This window comes from Syngnathus scovelli, chromosome 4 (genome assembly GCF_024217435.2).
Source record: "Syngnathus scovelli strain Florida chromosome 4, RoL_Ssco_1.2, whole genome shotgun sequence".
NCBI lineage: Eukaryota > Metazoa > Chordata > Actinopteri > Syngnathiformes > Syngnathidae > Syngnathus > Syngnathus scovelli.
In genome coordinates, this window is record NC_090850.1 from 8318958 (window position 1) to 8336721 (window position 17764).

General features: G+C 40.1%; 2 protein-coding genes and 2 long non-coding RNA genes across 4 annotated transcripts; 3 read left to right on the top strand and 1 right to left on the bottom strand.

Moving 5' to 3' along the window:
• Window positions 1-1495: 1495 nt before the first annotated feature.
• Window positions 1496-3768, top strand: LOC125967196 (troponin I, fast skeletal muscle). Its single transcript, XM_049717993.2, has 6 exons — window positions 1496-1690; window positions 1771-1807; window positions 2232-2360; window positions 3021-3110; window positions 3215-3391; window positions 3496-3768. Exons 1-6 carry the CDS (start codon window positions 1683-1685, stop codon window positions 3580-3582), a joined length of 528 nt encoding a protein of 175 aa, XP_049573950.1. The 5' UTR covers window positions 1496-1682; the 3' UTR covers window positions 3583-3768.
• LOC125967197 (uncharacterized) lies at window positions 3617-7096 on the bottom strand. The gene is made up of 2 exons (XR_011086726.1): window positions 6859-7096; window positions 3617-6600 (listed from the first exon to the last, which is right to left on the bottom strand). It is a non-coding gene; the product is annotated as an uncharacterized lncRNA (long non-coding RNA).
• aph1b (APH1B gamma secretase subunit) lies at window positions 6289-12046 on the top strand. Its single transcript, XM_049717992.2, has 6 exons — window positions 6289-6573; window positions 7340-7510; window positions 8464-8537; window positions 8924-9046; window positions 10009-10136; window positions 10394-12046. Exons 1-6 carry the CDS (start codon window positions 6461-6463, stop codon window positions 10559-10561), a joined length of 777 nt encoding a protein of 258 aa, XP_049573949.1. The 5' UTR covers window positions 6289-6460; the 3' UTR covers window positions 10562-12046.
• Window positions 12047-15066: 3020 nt separating this feature from the next.
• LOC137840221 (uncharacterized) lies at window positions 15067-17683 on the top strand. Its single transcript, XR_011086727.1, has 4 exons — window positions 15067-15190; window positions 15315-15366; window positions 15826-15880; window positions 17460-17683. It is a non-coding gene; the product is annotated as an uncharacterized lncRNA (long non-coding RNA).
• Window positions 17684-17764: the final 81 nt, after the last annotated feature.

Below are 17764 nucleotides of genomic sequence, written 5' to 3' on the forward strand. Positions count from 1 at the left end.
GGATTTCAAAATAAATTCATTTTTACAAAATTTAATGACTGGCATTTTTTTCTTTTGTTTTCTGTGGCAGGATAGAGTACGTATGGACAAATATAATTCTTATTTTACACCGAACTGAAGCTGCATTTGTGTTTTTGTGTGGGCAAAATTTAACACCCATCTACCTTGGCGTTGGAGCTGCTGATTGGGAAACAGGGAGGACCATAAATCCTCCTAAATTTAGAGCTGACAGCTGCCGTGAGACTTTTTCTGGCTCTTCGGCAGCCATACTAATCCGCCCTCTTCTCGCAGTTATTTACAACTTACATATTTCAAAGATGTATCATGCTGTTCAGATCCTTCAGTAATTGAACAAATCTCCCAATGACGGGGGCCCAATAGACAACCTACACAATAAGTATCAGATAAATTGAATGCAAAGATACTTTAAAATGAAGTTTGTGGTTTGTTAATCCGCTTCCCAGTCAAGATGTTTTGTGTATGAATATTGGCTCCTTTGTATAATCTCTTGGTGGGCTTTATCTGGATACAATGGCTCTCTCCCATATTTCAAAAACATGCATGAACAAATGTGAGTTTTTTTTCCTCCTGACGATTGGTCCTGGGTGTACCCAACCTCACTCTCGAGAATTTAGAAACCACCTTTTGGTTCAAAGCAAGACTTCACTGCTTTCTTAGTCCTCTAATCTGGATTTGAACTAAAACCTTTTGCACATGAAGCTGCACTCTCAAAAAATGACAAAACAGACTCATGGGAATTATCCTTTAGCACCCTTGTGCTACTCATCCTACTAATGTTTGTTCATTGCAAGTGGGGAATCATTGAAAGGGGTGGGGGGGCCACCGATGAATAATTTACCAAACAAACCTTTCGGAATTGTTTTGCTCAATCTTATATGGATAATATTATGTTCAATAGTTTTAACATAACCTCTTTAAAAGTGTTCTTACTTTCCATGTTTTCTCCTAATTTTTTTTTTTTTGTGACAATTAACTGATGCTGACTTAGATGACGAATTCTTCATGAATTGAGACTTCTTACTCTGGTGTTGGATTTTTTTTTTTCGATAGTAAAAAGATACATATATCAGTGCACTGCAGTTTATATTCAAGGTACACTTTACTGAAGTGAAAAAAAATACTAATAAATCCTACTTCTTCATTGTTGTAGTCCTAAATCTATGTACAGTTTAAGATCTTAACCCTGCCTCAGATTTAATCAAGGGCAACAAATCCTGGATTTAGTGTGGGGAAAATATTTCATTTTGAGCCCCAATGGAATGCTACAGGTTTCAGATTAAATGAAAATAAAAATACAACATACTATATACTTTGTTTATTCATATTATATTGTACTGGTAGAGACATTTCATTGTTACAAATACAAAACATTGTCGCGGTGAAGCACTGTTGTAATGTAACGTCTCACTGTTGAGGGATGCTTCCAGAAGAGAATTCCTGGAACATTTGTTGCTCAGCTGCCACTGTCAGCTCTTAAATCCCACATTCTACCCACAGCTTCTGAAGACAACTGGTCTATTGCGTGCATACAAGCGCGCACACACACACATGCAGACACACACACACACACACACGCACACACATTATAAAGACAGGAGCATTCCTATTCATCTCACTTCTTTCCTGCAGGCCACAGAGGAATCAGCTGCTGCGGTGTCAAAATGGCAGAGTAAGTCCTCATTTCAACTTTTCCCTTCTTACTTGTTAATCCACAAAACTCACTGGAATCTTCTGTATTTCTCTATGAAGGAAAAAGATGACATTAAGTCGAAGGAATTACCTTAAGGTGAAGTACAATGGTCATTTTGAATCACTTGTGGTTTTATGGAGCGCTGAAAATGATACAAACGACACATCAAAACTTTAAAAAGAAATCAAGAGCCTTTACACCATCTACTCAGAATTGAACATTATGTTATCTTTAAAACATGAATCATTCCAATCATCCTTACTATATAGAAGGACTTCGCAATTTGGGGCTTTGACAAGGAAATAAACCAAGCCTTAGTTATTCACATCTGCAACAATTATCTAAAATTAGTATTCAGATGACAGTCAATTTGTCTTGTCATTTTACAATTTTACATTTTACACTCCTTTCTTAGTAGGGCATTGTACAGTAAATGTATTTCATGAAATTTTGTGATACATAATTTTGTCCAAATGCAATTATCTGTGGTTCTGAACTGTCAGCTGCTCCTTGTGCTCAGAGCTTGCTGTTGCAGATTGGTCAGACAATGGTGGATGAGGCAGCTAAACAGGCCCAAGAGGAAAAGACCATATATATGGAGGAGAACTGCCCAGTTCTCGCCCTCCCTGGCTGCATGCAGGAGTTGCAGGTAAACTTTACAACCAACAGGTGTCCAATTCACAAACACACAAAACGAGCCCTTACCCATCTACTGTGAACCAAACCACCTTCTGAGGTTCACTTTAGCCCTTCCTTATCTTATCCCTGGCTCGGATTGCCATTGTGTTGATAACTATTTGACCTGACTTGGACCAGAAAAATCACACGTACGAGCTCACACAGCCAGTGCAAAGAAGACTTCATTTTCTCCTGGTTCAATTTTTGGTCCAAGTTCATCCATCCATCCATCCATCCATCCATCCATCCATCCATCCATCCATCCATCCATCCATCCATCCATCCATCCATCCATCCATCCATCCATGCATCCATCCATCCATCCATACATCCATGTGGGAGGAAACCGGAGTGCCCGGAAAAAACCCACGTGGGCACGGGGAGAACATGCAAACTCCATACAGGGAGGGTCGGAGGTGGAATCGACCCTGCACCCTCCTAACTGTGAGGTGGACGTGCTAACCAGGGAGCCGCCCGGTCCAAGTTCAAATCACTTTAAATGAACAATATGTGATGATGGAAAGGTTTAGGGAACACTGGTATGATTGGACTAAATACTGTATTCTCAGCAGACAGATGCAACCCACCCATTCTTTTCAAATTCATCATTATCTGTATTACACATTGGCAGGAGCTCTGTCGGAAACTTCACAAGCAGATCGATCTGGTAGATGATGAAAGGTACGACATGGATATGAAAGTGAAGAAGTCTGAAAAGGAGGTACGCCTACATATGCATCTTTTGGTTCTTCATCAATAATTACAAAGAATCTGTTGCATTTTTTTTTATTGAAATCTAAAAGTTACATTACCCTTCCCTATCAGATCAACGACCTGAAGTTAATGATTCAGGATTTTAATGGAAAGTTTAGGAAGCCAGCCCTGAAGAAGGTTCGGATGTCAGCTGACGCCATGTTAGCGGCCCTGCTGGGGTCCAAACACAAAGTGTCCATGGACCTGAGGGCCAACCTTAAGCAAGTCAAGAAGGAGGCAAAGGATGAGGTTGGTAAATCACATACACGTATCTTCTTTTTCCACCAATCTAATTCATCTACTTCACTCAAATATTTTAGAACATATTCACTGATTGCATATGTTTCACTCAGGAGAAACAGACTGGTGACTGGAGAAAGAAAATCGAGGACCAATCCGGAATGGATGGCAGAAAGAAAATGTTTGAGACAGAGGCCTGAACCAGAGAGCTTTAGAATTCTTTTAGTGTTGACATGCATCAGTTAAGTGTTTTATATGTAACCACATTATTCACATTGTTGTGTAGATCACACATTCAAGGAAATATGTCAGGAAAATGATGATCCAAGATGGACAAAAACAACAATTGAGACTAACCTGGTGAAATAAAAGGAAAAAAAATGCAATACTTACTGTTTTGTAGTATCAACTGTTCCATTGGATCACTTTCTTACGCATGAGTCTTAAACGTTTTATCAATGTGTTTTCATGTATTTGGAATTGACACAAGGCAAATTTACATAAATACAAACCATATGGTGAGGCAGTCGCTCATCAGTATGGCCTTGGGGATTAGCGCCAGAGATTCCCGCTGGGGAGGTCAAACAAACAAACAAACAAACAAACAAACAAACAAACAAACAAACAAACAAACAAACAAACAAACAAAATTACCAAATAAATAAATGTCATTTCCATTGTTAACAATTATTATCATTGTTATTATTATTATTATTATTGGATCCGGCATACCCACGACCCCTGTAGTGACAAGTGGTATGAGAAATGGATGGATGGATTATTATTATTGCCATCACATCATCAACATTATTAGCATTATTATTAATAATATATAGTAATTATATTCAACTAATAATTATTATCAACCTCTTTTTTTTTTTTGCACCTCAATCGTTAAAGCAAATTTTTACAACACCCATCACGTATGGCATTCGGAAATTAACATCGACATTGAAACTATAACCCGAGTTTCAAAGCTATATTGTGTGGCGTCATCCATACCATTGTAGTTCCGTCTTTTACCGCTAGCGGGCTGACCATGTACAGTGAATAATGTACTGTGAACTCAAAGCAGCAGTCATTATTTGTAAAAGAACCCAACACAACACATTGCGCTTCCATGTAGGGATTTTTCCCCTTTTCATGACATTTACTTTGATATGGCAAAATGCAGGTCGCAATGGCAATTTCGTGCTACGACATAAAAAGTTGTCAAAAACTTTTTTCTTTTTGTCACTTACACACACATTCACACCATCACTCACACACACTCACATGTGGGAATCAAACTCACGGTGTCAGCACACAAGACAAGCAAGTGTCAGCCACTCGCTCAATAACTTTTCATGATAGCCATGTTTCCATGAAACGCCAAAAGTCTTGGAAAAGAAGCTGAGTTTTTAGGGGCAATTTTATCTATAAAATGCAAAATTTTCACAACAACCACTGTAGCTACACCAAGTCGAAAGATCGATTGTCTAATTTGACACGCAGGGAGTTGTGTTTTCCACTAAAACAACTAATTTCTGGATGGGACGTTCAACAACAGATGGCTTGTTCAGACGTTCACCTCTTCTGCCTAATCTTCGATCACCTATCTGCACAGTTGTTTTCCCAACAAGTCCATCTGCATCCTCACACACGTCTACCACCCTTGCAAGCTTCCATTCGTTGCGAGAAGCATCTTTTGATTTCAATCTTTTCTATGCTCTTAAGGTCACTAACCCAGCACTCCCACCTTGGCTTTAACTCATCTGGAAGTGGTTCATCCCAGCTGATGCCTTTCCGACATATTTTCTGAAGGACCTAATGCCTGAGAGTATAGATGGGGCTAAAAAACCCAAAATACACGGAGGCTACAATTGAGAGAATTGCACGTCGTGTCCATGGTTTCTCTTTGAGTATGACCTTGAAGAAGAAAGTGTCCATTTCTACATTCCATCTCACTCCGAGAACTGTCTGAACTGGTAGCTCTTCATGGCTACTCTCTATGTCTTTCACTCCCTTGGCTCTTTCACTCTCACAAATTGATTCTAGAACTGCTCGATCATTGGAGATGAATTTGTGGAGACCGAGTTGTCCTTTGACACACAGAGCTTGGGCTTCCTTCACTAGTTTAATGGCTGTGTCGACAGATTCAACACTTGTAAAATTCTTTATGATGAATTCAGCGGCCAGGGGCTATTTCTCCTTATTCTGCTTCGCAAGATATTGTTGTACTGTGTGACTCGAAGAAAGAGTGCGTTGCAGACCAAAGACTTTCCTTTAAGGGCTCTGCTTAGCCACTTTTTATTCCGGAACTATTTACACACGTTCTCGAGGTTTCTTTCCCACTCACATTTGGCACACTTGCGCCCCCTCAATGTCACACACATCACTGCGTTTGAGTACACAAACAAACTAGGCTTCATATTGAAGAAAGAGCAACAACAATGTGTACATATTTGTATTAGTTTATACAAACCTATATACTTTTTATACTTTTATACTTTTCCCATCCATCCATCCATCCATCCATCCATCCATCCATCCATCCATCCATCCATCCATCCATCCATCCATCCATCCATCCATCCATCCATCCATCCATCCATCCATCACGTCAATCAATCATGTCAATCAATGTGTAAATATCTCCATTAATTCATATAATTTATCATGTCAATCAATGTGTAAATATTCCTATTAAGTTATATAACTAATCATGTCAATCAATGTGTAAATACTCCTTTTAATTTATATAATTTATCATGTCATTCAATGCGTAAATACTCTTATTTATATATGTTTTTAAAAGTGAAGACAATTTGTAAATTTAGTAATGAAACAAAGTCGATGCAAAAGTTGTCTTGCGGCCCACATAAAATGATGTGGCGGGCCGGATCTGGCCCCCGGGCCTTGAGTTTGACACAGGCCTTGTGACCGGAAGTATGACGTTGTTGTTACATCGGCTGGAGTGCATTGTGTACTGACTGCCGTAAAACAACCGAAGATATTGCAAATAAAGAACCAACTGTTGGTCCACATCTTGCTCGACGACGGACAAACGCAACAATATCTAACCAAGAAGCATCAAACATGACAGCGGCAGTGTTTTTTGGTTGTACCTTCATTGCATTCGGCCCTGCCGTTGCTCTGTTCCTGTTTACCATCGCCCAGGAGCCTCTGAGGGTCATCTTTCTCATAGCAGGGTGAGTCGAACCCTTCCCTGTGGGAACCTTAGCGTATGTGTGTCGTTGTGAAGAACCGTAACGTCAATTTGGTCATGTTTAGATCGATAAACGTGAATCGCTGTGTGGCTAGCATTGTAGCCGAACGGGCCATTAGCTTTCCCGAGCACTTTCGTTAGTCACTTATCTTGAATGAGTTGCTCATCGTATCAAATTGCATATTTATTTAGAATAGTTTATTATTATTATTATTATTATTGTTATTATTATTATTATTGTGCACACGCATACGCACATACTACTCACTTAGACTTGGTGTTTTCTTTGCAATTCATTTTTTACTGCTGCGCTGTACACAAAATTCATTTTACCCATCATAGCCCAAGTATCACGGTAATAAATTCTAATGTTTTGGGTTTTACTCTTTCAGTTGTGGTCTACATAATGTGGAACAGCCATGAATTCCTCATTTTGATACGATCACAGGTCCTTCTTTTCTACTTGTTCTGAGGTGCGGCTCAGAGCGAGCTGTTTTGGTGCGGTCTCTTTAAATGCAAATAGTACGGAAGAGGATTAGGGCTAGTCAAGAAAAAAAAAAGGGTGTGCAGGTGACAGGATTCTAACTTCTTTCCCCCTCAGAATTAGAATTCTGACTTAAAAAGTCTCCTTTAAAGTTTTGAGTTCACAGGTTCACAAAATCAGTTTATCACCATTGAGTAGAGTGAATTTTATTGACAGGGGAAAAATAATTCTTGTTTAAAACTAACTTGTGTTTATTCCCCCCCAGGGCGTTTTTCTGGCTTGTTTCTCTCTTGCTGTCCTCTCTGGTCTGGTTCATCTCCGTTCAAATAAGTAATAAGGAGAGTGCGGTCCAGCAGAAAGGCCTCCTCATTTTTGGGGTGGTGCTGTCCGTTCTCCTGCAGGAGACCTTCCGCTTCGCTTACTACAAGCTGCTCAAGTAAGCTCGATCATATCAAGCCGATTGTAAAAAACAAAACAAAAAATGTAATTTTGGAATTCATGTATATTTCTGGAAAAAAATTACACAACTTCAGATGTTAATCTGCATCCATGCCAAACTTCAGATTGTGCTTCTTAGATGTCAGTTCCATGTGTGTTTTCCTTTTTCTTGGGCTTGTCTGTATTTGTTTATAATGCTACATTCAGACTTAACATGAAATGAGTACAACACTTTAAAAATCAGATAATTACACACTCTAACGGTAACCCCTCAGCCACTCGGGGCAGAGAATTGACTGAACTGGTTTAAAGGGCCATTTTTGACGTTCATTCTGGGTGACCAAAGGGTTGTACAGTCACGAAAGCTCGTTCAGCGTTTTCAGGGGTCCTGAAAATAGAGGAGTCGATGTTGGTTCATAATGCCAGGCCATTTGGTCTAAAGGTTGAGGTCAAAAGATGTTCGCCACATAGGAATAAGTTGGATGTTTGCAACACCACATATGGCCAGCAAAAGGCGCACTTCCTGTATAGTTGAAATACAAAAGAAAACAAAAGGGGCGTTTAGAATGTGTGGGTAAAGTAAAACGTTTAGGTGCACTCACGTTGAGCCATGGCTTAAACTGCGCTCCAAATGCGTGCCACCCTGCATGCTTCCACACCCGACCGTGCCAACTATGTTGACTACATATGAAATCATATTAACAGAAATGCTCCCCTTGCTTTTGATCTGAACGTAGCATAATACCGCACTGCCACAGAAAGCTGCCAGTGATGGCAAAAAAAAGCACTTTTTTAAAAATCTGCTGTGACAGAGAATTCTTTTCCACTTTTCTACTTTCTTTCTTGTCTGGCAAAGGCTCATTTGCACACCACATATCGCCTTTGAGCCACATATACTCTGTTCATAATTATTTACAATGTTTTATGACATCTGTGCATTTGTGTCTGCAGGAAAGCAAATGAAGGGCTCCTTGCCCTCAGTCAGGAGGAAACGATGCCCATCTCCATACGACAACTGGCTTATGGTACGCGTCCCAAACTAACAAGAATTTTTATTTTAAAGGGGTAACCCTCCTATTGTCCTCAAAGCTAATTAAAAAAAAAAAGCTAATATGCTACAATCATCCTAACCGTATTTTGCATTTAAAACTTTGCAAATTTATTTTTTATCCCTTGCATTTAAAAATTCCCTGATTTATTTATTTTTAATTCTAATGAACTTAAATTAAACTTAATTGTACAACCACATGTTTGATCAGCTAAAATATTTTGTGATAGACTGCATAGTGTTTATAAATATTTGTAATGTATCACCTGCAAAAAGTGAGGGAACAGTGTACATACAAATTCACCATGTCAGAGGTGTAGTATAGTTCCAGTCTTAGATGCTTCTTCTTGTGATCTGTTTTAGTGTCTGGCCTTGGTTTTGGATTCATGAGTGGCGCATTTTCTGTGGTGAACATTCTGGCTGATTCTGTTGGCCCAGGAACTATTGGGATCCATGGAGACTCGCAGCACTACTTCCTGTCTTCAGGTACCACTTCATTCTCAAGTGCACGATTGTACTTGAGGGGCCTATATCTTCTGTTATGGTCTGAAAGTGCTCATCTTTACGGTCAAGGAATCAAATGAAACAGGATTATCCTTTCCATGACAGTTGGAGTAATATTTATTACTTAAATAATGGTTGCCATAAGTAGTCCGTCCGTCCATCCGAGAGTCAGCTTTAAGAAGAAAGCTCGGACTTCCCCGCCCCCAGTGAATTTGTCCTGCTTTTCCGGGAGACATGGTCTCTTCAGTGTGTCCTGGGTGGTCCCTGTGGTATCCTCCCAGTGGGACGCGTCTGGAAGACCTCTCCAGGAGGCATCCGAACCAGATGGCTGAGACGTGTCATCTGGCTCTGATCCATGTTTAAGATGTGGAAGAGCAATAATCCATTTAAAACTTGAATATTGGTATTATTCAGGTTTTCTGTGAAAAACCCAAAATTTGTCTTTGTTCGGGTTTTTAAATCTGGACTAAGACCACCGCGTTACCCCTTTTCCAACCCAAATATTGTTTCTTGTCTTTATCCCTCTTCCATGTGGCCAGTTTTTGATCCAAGCATAGTGCTCCCTTGACATATTTTTGCCTAGGGCCCCATAGAGGGCTGAAGCTGGATGTATGGCAGACTGAGGTAAAGTTTATGGTAAACTATGAATGATGTAACACATCTTGATTTGATTAACATAGTGGACCATGTAAAGGACAGATTGGAATACATCGGAAAAGGGGTAAAAAGACCTGGCAGACGACCGTGGCAGCCGACATGAAGGCACTCGGCATCAACCACGAGATGGCCGTGGACCGTTCCCGGTGGAAGAAAGCCATATCGAGAATCCAGTCCAACCCAGCGGTGCCTGGAAAGCGATGATGATGATGATGTGGAGCAAGTGAAATGCATGCAAATCATGTTCCACTCTACTGAAACTTTTCCTTCTATTATTCCCATCCTAGCATTCATGACGATGGCCATTATCCTCCTCCACATGTTCTGGGGCGTGGTCTTCTTTGATTCCTGTGAAAAACAGCAATGGTGGGCGGTTGCTGCTGTTGTCATCAGCCACCTGGTCGTTTCCTGTCTGGTGAGTGTTTGCGAAGTGAAAGTGGGGTTGGAGGGCTCGTTTTGGGAAGCCAGAAGCTTGCATATGATGTGGCTGCGTTGCTATCAGCAGTGTTGGGAAAGTTCAATTTCTACACAAACTAGTTCAAAGTTCAGCTCCCAAATTTTAAAATGAACTTTGTCATTTTTTTTTTTTTTTTTTTACTACTCCTCTTACCTCATGAAGTTGCATGCTACCCCATACCACTGACTTGAATGTATCTACCTCTCCTTCAACAGACCTTCCAGAACCCGGAGTATGTTGCCAGCCTGATTCCCACTTACATTATCTTGTTCCTAATGGGCACGTGGGCCTTTTACTCTGCCGGCGGGTCCTTCAGGAACCTCAAACTTTGCTTGACCTGCAAAGATAAAGATTTCCTGCTTTCCAACCACCGGGCCAGATAACGCATCACTCCAGGGAGCTTGCAAGAGTCTCCATCCAAAATCCCACACTCACATGCACGCTGAACACCACAAGAGAGCGGTGGTTCTCTGTTAATCTGAATTTTGAATTTGAACCTAAGGGTACTTTTTAGTTTAAAAAAGAAGCTGCGTTTACATGGAGCCATGCATTTCGATTAGAATTCAAATGATCACAAATGCTCCACATAAACGACTCAACCGGAATAAAAAGGCAGAATGGAGCAAGTGCGCGTACAGCAGACATTTCAGAAAAAGCGCAACAGTGCTAGATCACCTCATATGTAAAACAGGTGGCCAGAGATCCGAAGTCAGAATCATTTCAGTTGGAATTACAAAAAAATATGTAAACCTGACTCATGACTTACTATTTGCAGAGGGAAAATAATGGTAACACTTTATAATAATGTCCACTTATAAAGTACACTTCATAAACCACGAACTAATGATGAACATAACATTTACAAATGTTTGTAAATGAGTAAGATATTGTCTGTTAATAATATATAAGTTGTTAATAATTAGTAAAGCAATCATCAACAATCAATCTTACTCATTTACAAACATTTGTAAATGTTACATTCATCATTAATTAATTGTTTATGAATGCTTCATAAGTAAACTTTACAAATATTTTACAAAAGATTCATGATTAGTGCTGTTAATACTTTATAAGCAGACATTATATAAAGTGTTACCTAAATAATATTTTAAGAAAATATACTCTTTTACTGAATAGAGCCCATACTTTTAATTTGTTGAAATGTTACAGGAAGTCTCTGTTGATTTTCATGAGCTTCGCTCCAAGATTACATAAAAGATTATTATTATTGTAGTCATATTGTCATAAATTTGAACACTCAGGAAGGTTTTTGTTTTAGTGATGGGTCATGTTTTTCAAAGGATTAAGATTAATTAAAAACACAATATGTAATCGACATCATTACCCTTGAGTAAATGTTTGACAACATACGTAAAGCAATGGACGTTATGAGATGAATGTTGTATATTTTGGGGTCGTTCAAACTGATTTGATGTCATGTTCAATTGACATGATTTATTCAACAGCTCGCTTCAAACACTTTGAGATCAGTAAGAACAAAGTTTAATGCGAAAGCTTTGTAAATTTCTGAATGTTGTGTTTCTTTGTTGCCTTTATTATAAGTTGCATTTGTTGATAAGCACTGCATTGTCTTATATTTTAGTAATTTAGGGTGAGTGTAATTATGCAGGAATCTTTTGTTTTTTTCATCGCTATGCAAGTTCTGCTCAATCTTTCTGGACCAGAAGTTTAGATATGTGTGCCAATCTTTGTTTTGTTAAGAAAGGAAAACAAAGCAAAATTCACATACAAGTCTGAATGGTTCACTACAGTAATTGTATTAGAACCGGTAAGATGCAGGAGAGGTGTCATTTGTTTGCACTGGAATTGTCTCAAATAAATTTGTTGTATTCCATTTTGAAATGTTACATGGTTTTAACTCATTTTTGTTTGTGTCTGTTTTAATATTCTAGAAAAGACAAGTGCTTTACTGTAACTATATTATATTTTTTATTATATTTAAATTTAGGTCCTAAACTTGTGTACTGTATAGGTTGCAAGATTTTGTGATATGTATATGTAATCTCAGATTCACACTTGGGAGCATTCGCTGCACATTAATGTTCCATTGAACATAGTCTGGCACGCATTATTTGCTTTTATATTGATTCCTATGTGAATCGTTGCTTCTACTTAGAAATGTTTCTACTTATAAACGCGATCGTGGAACGTATAACATTCGTAAGAGGTACCACTGTACAATATGATGTAATGTTTTACCATAATCATATCATGTCATATGTCATGTCATATAACGGTACTTAGTATTGACCGCAATAGATCAGTGGAATGTATTACGAAGTGAATCATTCACAGTGATTGAAGCATTTGCAGAAGATACGAGCGCATCATGCCTAATTTATTGGTGAGGTTTACCCTGTGTGGAGTTTGCATGTTCTCCCTGTGCCTGCCTGAGTTTTCTCTGGGCACTCCAGTTTCCTCCCACATCCCAAGACATGCATGTTAGGCCGATCTGGCACTCCAGATTGCCCAAAGTCTGTGTGTGTGTGTGTGTGTGTGTGTGTGTGTGCGTGTGTGTGTGCGTGCATGTGTGTGTGTGTGTGTGAATGGTTGTTCATTTCTGTGTGCCCTGCGATTGGCTGGCTACCGGTTCAGGGTGTCACCTGCCTGCTGCACAATGACTGCTGGGATAGGCTCCAGCATGCCCATGGCCCCCGTGGGGACAAGCGATATAGAAAATGGATGGATGGATGGAATCAGTTGCATCAAAATCAAATCAATAAAAACCTTAGTCACACAGTGACTTAAAAAAGGTATTGTTCTATTTCCTTCATAAAACGATTTATGTTTCAGTACTATTATTCCAGATGATGGCCAAGTTACTGGAAGTGACAGTAGTAGAGGACGATACATCAAATCATGCTGATTCTAATATTGAAATTGATAATCCTATTGACATCACAACCACCTGGAGCAGCAGCAGAGCTATGTCCGGATGCTCTTTGTGGATTACAGTTCGGCATTCAACACCATCCTCCCGGACAGACTCACCACAAAGCTGGACACTCTCGGACTCCCCTCTCTCACATGTGCCTGGATTAATGACTTTCTGACCAACCGACTCCGGGCTGTGAGAGTTGGCTCCCGCCTCTCCTCCACCCGTACGCTGAGCATCGGCTCCCCACAGGGCTGTGTGTTGAGCCCCCTCCTCTTCTGCCTCTACACTCATGATTGCAGACCGGCTCACAACCACAACCGGATTGTCAAGTTCGCCGACGATACCACTGTGGTCGGTCTCATCTCCAATGGCGATGAGGTAGCCTACAGAGAGGAGGTCCTGGAGCTGGTCGACTGGTGCTCTGAGAACAATCTCGCTCTGAACACCAAGAAGACCAACGAGCTCATCATAGACTTCAGAAGACACAGCCCTGAGCCAACTCCCCTCTTCATCAACGGCGAGCAGGTGGAGAGGGTCCACAGCACCAAGTACCTGGGCGTCCACATCTCTGACCGGATCTCCTGGTCAGAGAACATCACCACCATCGTCAAGAAGGCTCAGCAGCGGTTACACTTCCTGAGAGTCCTCAGGAGGTACAACCTCAACACCGACCTGTTGCTGACCTTCTACCGATCTTCCATCGAGAGTCTACTGACCTACTGCATCGTAGTATGGTTCGGCAGCTCCACCGCCGCTGACAGGGAGAAGCTGCAGAGAGTGGTGAAGGCAGCCCAGAGGATCATCGGCCGCCCTCTCCCCTCCCTTACGGACATCTACACTACCCGCTGCCTCAGCAGGGCTAAGGCCATCTCAGCGGACAGCTCCCACCCTGGCTCCGCCCTGTTTGACCTGTTGCCCTCTGGAAGACGCTACAGGCAAATGAAGACCAGGACAAACAGACTCAGAAACAGTTTCTTTCCCCAAGCCATAGCCGCCCTCAACTCCACCCGACACTGATGACACTTTCCTCCTGCACTATTACTGCACTTTGTCCGCACTACTGTTTCTGATTATTTCATCTACTTTTTCTACTAGTCGATTACTTGACTATGTTACTTGTGTCTACCTCATGCACTGGATGGAGGTCTCCAATTTCATTGTACTATGTAGAATGACAATAAAGGTTTTTTCTGATTTCTGATTTCTGAAATCATTTTCCACAGCTCAGTCTCAACAGTGAGTGTGTTCAGGTTGCTGTTAGGACTCGGACATCACCAGTAAGTTGAAATATAATGTATTCATCAACTGCTTTGGTCACCACCTCCGTTCATATCAACCATTGCTTCCTTTTGCGAACAAGCGGCATGGGATACAAGGGACATCTATAAAGAGTCTGAATCATAAAAAAGTTCAGCGCAAGAAAAAATGCCTAGCTGTGAGAGAAAATCTCAATATGGCAAAAAATACAGGTATAGTATATTTTCCTCCCACATCCCAAAAACATGCTTGGTAGGCTGATTGAGCACCCCCCCACACACACACACACATAAACATACACACGCACACACTAAGCTGTGTGATACAAAGCCCATTGGGGTCTCTGAGTGCCCCTCTATTTGAGAAGCTCTAGCTTAAATGAAGACTAATTGTCTATAAATGTGAATGTGGGTGTGACTGGTTTGTCTCTACATACCATACGACACCTCCAGCTCACCCACGACTCTAAAAAGCACACGTTCTATAGAAAATGGATAGAATTATTCATTCAATTTACTATTACTCTTGATATTGTCAGTTACATTGACATTTGCTCAGCCTCTCCACGGAGAGGTGTTTGGATAATGTCACTTGCTTAACCCCCACCCATCCATGCATATTTTATGCTAATGAGAAGGTGCACCAGCTCTTCAGGTGCACGCCGAGCGCCTCGAGGATGAGCCGGATGGAGCAGAGCAGGCAGCAGCGGGAGTCCAGCTGGGGGGTTTTCACCAGGTGATGCTGTCTAAAGCTGACTGACTGAGGATCTGCAAAACACAAATGGATCCCCACTTAGGATTTGGCTGGAGAAGTCTCTTGCACTTTTTATTTTTATATTTTATCTTAATTTATGAAGGTGAGTCATGTTGATAAATGTCACATGTGCTGTCACTATAACAAAGAAAAAAATGGGTGATGAATTTGTTTTTATATCTTATATTTGTTAAAAGTATTAATGAATCTACTCATCTTGATTTCAGTGCATTTGTCAAGGAATGCTGTCGACGTGGAGAATTCAGATGAATTTTATAAGTAAGTTGTTGAAAAACAATTTACATTCTGCAATGTTATTTGCATGGTTTTAGATTACAAAAATTAATGACTCCGTTAATTAATGGATGAACACTTTGTCATACTCATAGTAGATGTCATGCTAAACTGTTATATTGCCTTGTTCTTTTTCTTTTTATCCGTCCGTCCGTCCGTCCGTCCGACCGTTCATTCATTCATTCATTCATTCATTCATTCATTCATTCATTCATTCATTCATTCATTCATTCATTCATTCATTCATTCATTCATTCATTCATTCATTCCAGAGGCATTGCACAATATTCACTTTGCTTTTTGAAAGGTACGGTAGATTTAAAGAGGTGGAAGTTGATTTTTCTCTTGGTTGACAATTTGGTTTTCTGGTAGTTTGGCTGCGAGGGGGCTCATGAGGGAAAGCAGCAGCAGGAACAAACCTGTCCTTGTTCTTTCTCCTAACAGCAACAGCACCAGGATAAAGCAGCAGAAATGGGACACCACTTCCCAGGGAAAGCAGGTAGGCAGCAACATTCACCATCCTTGCTGATTGAGTTGCTGGGATCAGTCCTAAATCTTGACTACTCACACCAAATCATGGATCAGTGAGAAGACTAGCAATTTTCTTGGCAGCCTCATTTCAATGTATTGTCCTTTTTTTGTAAAATGTTCATGTACTTTATTCTATTTAATAAATATACAAGAGACTCCATTAGCTCAGTTTTGTAAATAAACACGAGGATACTGTTCTGATGATTAAATCCTGAGTTCAGTTATTACACATAAATAAATCACCCCAAAAACTGGTCTTTTCAGTTACACTGAAAAATGTACAGAAAATGCATTAAAAGGAAAAAAAAATATTTTAAATGGTCAAAAAAGCCAATGTTTTTTTTTTTTTGTAGGAACAGATGCGAGAAATTCCGAGTAGGAATATACAAAAGTTGTCTCACTATTATCTATCAGCGCGTCCATCAGCCCCAATGTGGTTGTTCCTGTTGTCCAACTCTTCTTTGGCTCAGAAAGGCGTGAGAATGGGGTCCAAACTACATACGTGATAAAAAGGAACAAAACCATTAGTAGCACAGGTTGCAGGTCACAGGCCGAACTGGCTCATATTAGAACAACAAAACCTTTGTCATTTTGCGTCACATCGGTTGTTTAATCTGGGTTAGTTGAACTGCGGCCAGTTTGGTTCAATACTCAGTTTCTGTTACTGACCTTTTGATGAATAATTAATCATACAGCGAACCCCTGTGCCCCCAATACTCCCCTTTCCCATCTGCTTTGTTCCTGCTGTTTGAGATGAAAGCTTTGGCTAAAGAGCTCAGGTATCCATGGAGCCTCTAGTCTAGAAGCATCTTTTGTTTTGTTTTTTGCTGAAGAGGGTTCATTTTTTGTGACTTAACATTTACATTAAAGTCAGTGCTAATGTTTACTTTTGTTTCCAGTAAACCATATTCTGAATTTAAGTCAATGGCAGTGAAATTCAGCACATGCTAATGTCGCATCAATGAAGACTTTCAGTCCCACTTCTAACAAAAGTCTTATAGTCGTTTAGTCTTTTAGTTGTTAAAGGTTACATGAAAGACACATTCCCAAATCGTTAGTTATATTTTATGAAATATGACCCAACAACAAGTCACTGTAACATGAATAAACTGAGACTTATTTTGGAGTTATACTGGTCTGCTTGCTCAGCATTACCAAAATAACCAACCCCTCAAGTTTATCACTTTAACATTTACAATACTTGTTCACATGTGTAACTCAGCAAAAAACAAATCTGTGCAAACTGCCCAAATGTCAGGTCTTTTAACTACACTACCAAAGGGGCCCCTGATAAAGAACTATGGACAGGTAGACACTTTACTTAGTGGAAATATTGCCATTCCACACACAAAAAACTTTTCTTGCCATAGATTGATTTAGTAAAGAAAAAAAATCATCACTTAGGCTATTCTATTCTTCTAGTCTTTGCAACGATATTTAAATGTTCTTGCGTATTATAGCCAGTATCTATTTTTTCATTTACTGCGGTTGGCTGGTTATGTTTGTTGAACAAAAGATCAATAGAGTGTCAATTTTCTTTCTTTTAGGAATTTCACTCAACAGATGTGCCATTAGTTCCCAACACATCATCCTCCATGGAATCGTTGGCCAGTCAAAACAGCACGACTATGACCTCCAGTAATTTATCAATCATGTCCCAAAAGAAATTGGACTTGAACGTTACCAAATTTTCAACAATTGTACCAGACGGTGAATTACCACCAGGAACAGAACAATCCAAGCAACTACAAGTAACCACAGTATCACTCAACCAATCACCAATTAGAACAACAGCATCCAGCATAGAGCCCACCACCAAAGCACGATCCAAACAATCCTTAATCACCTCAGC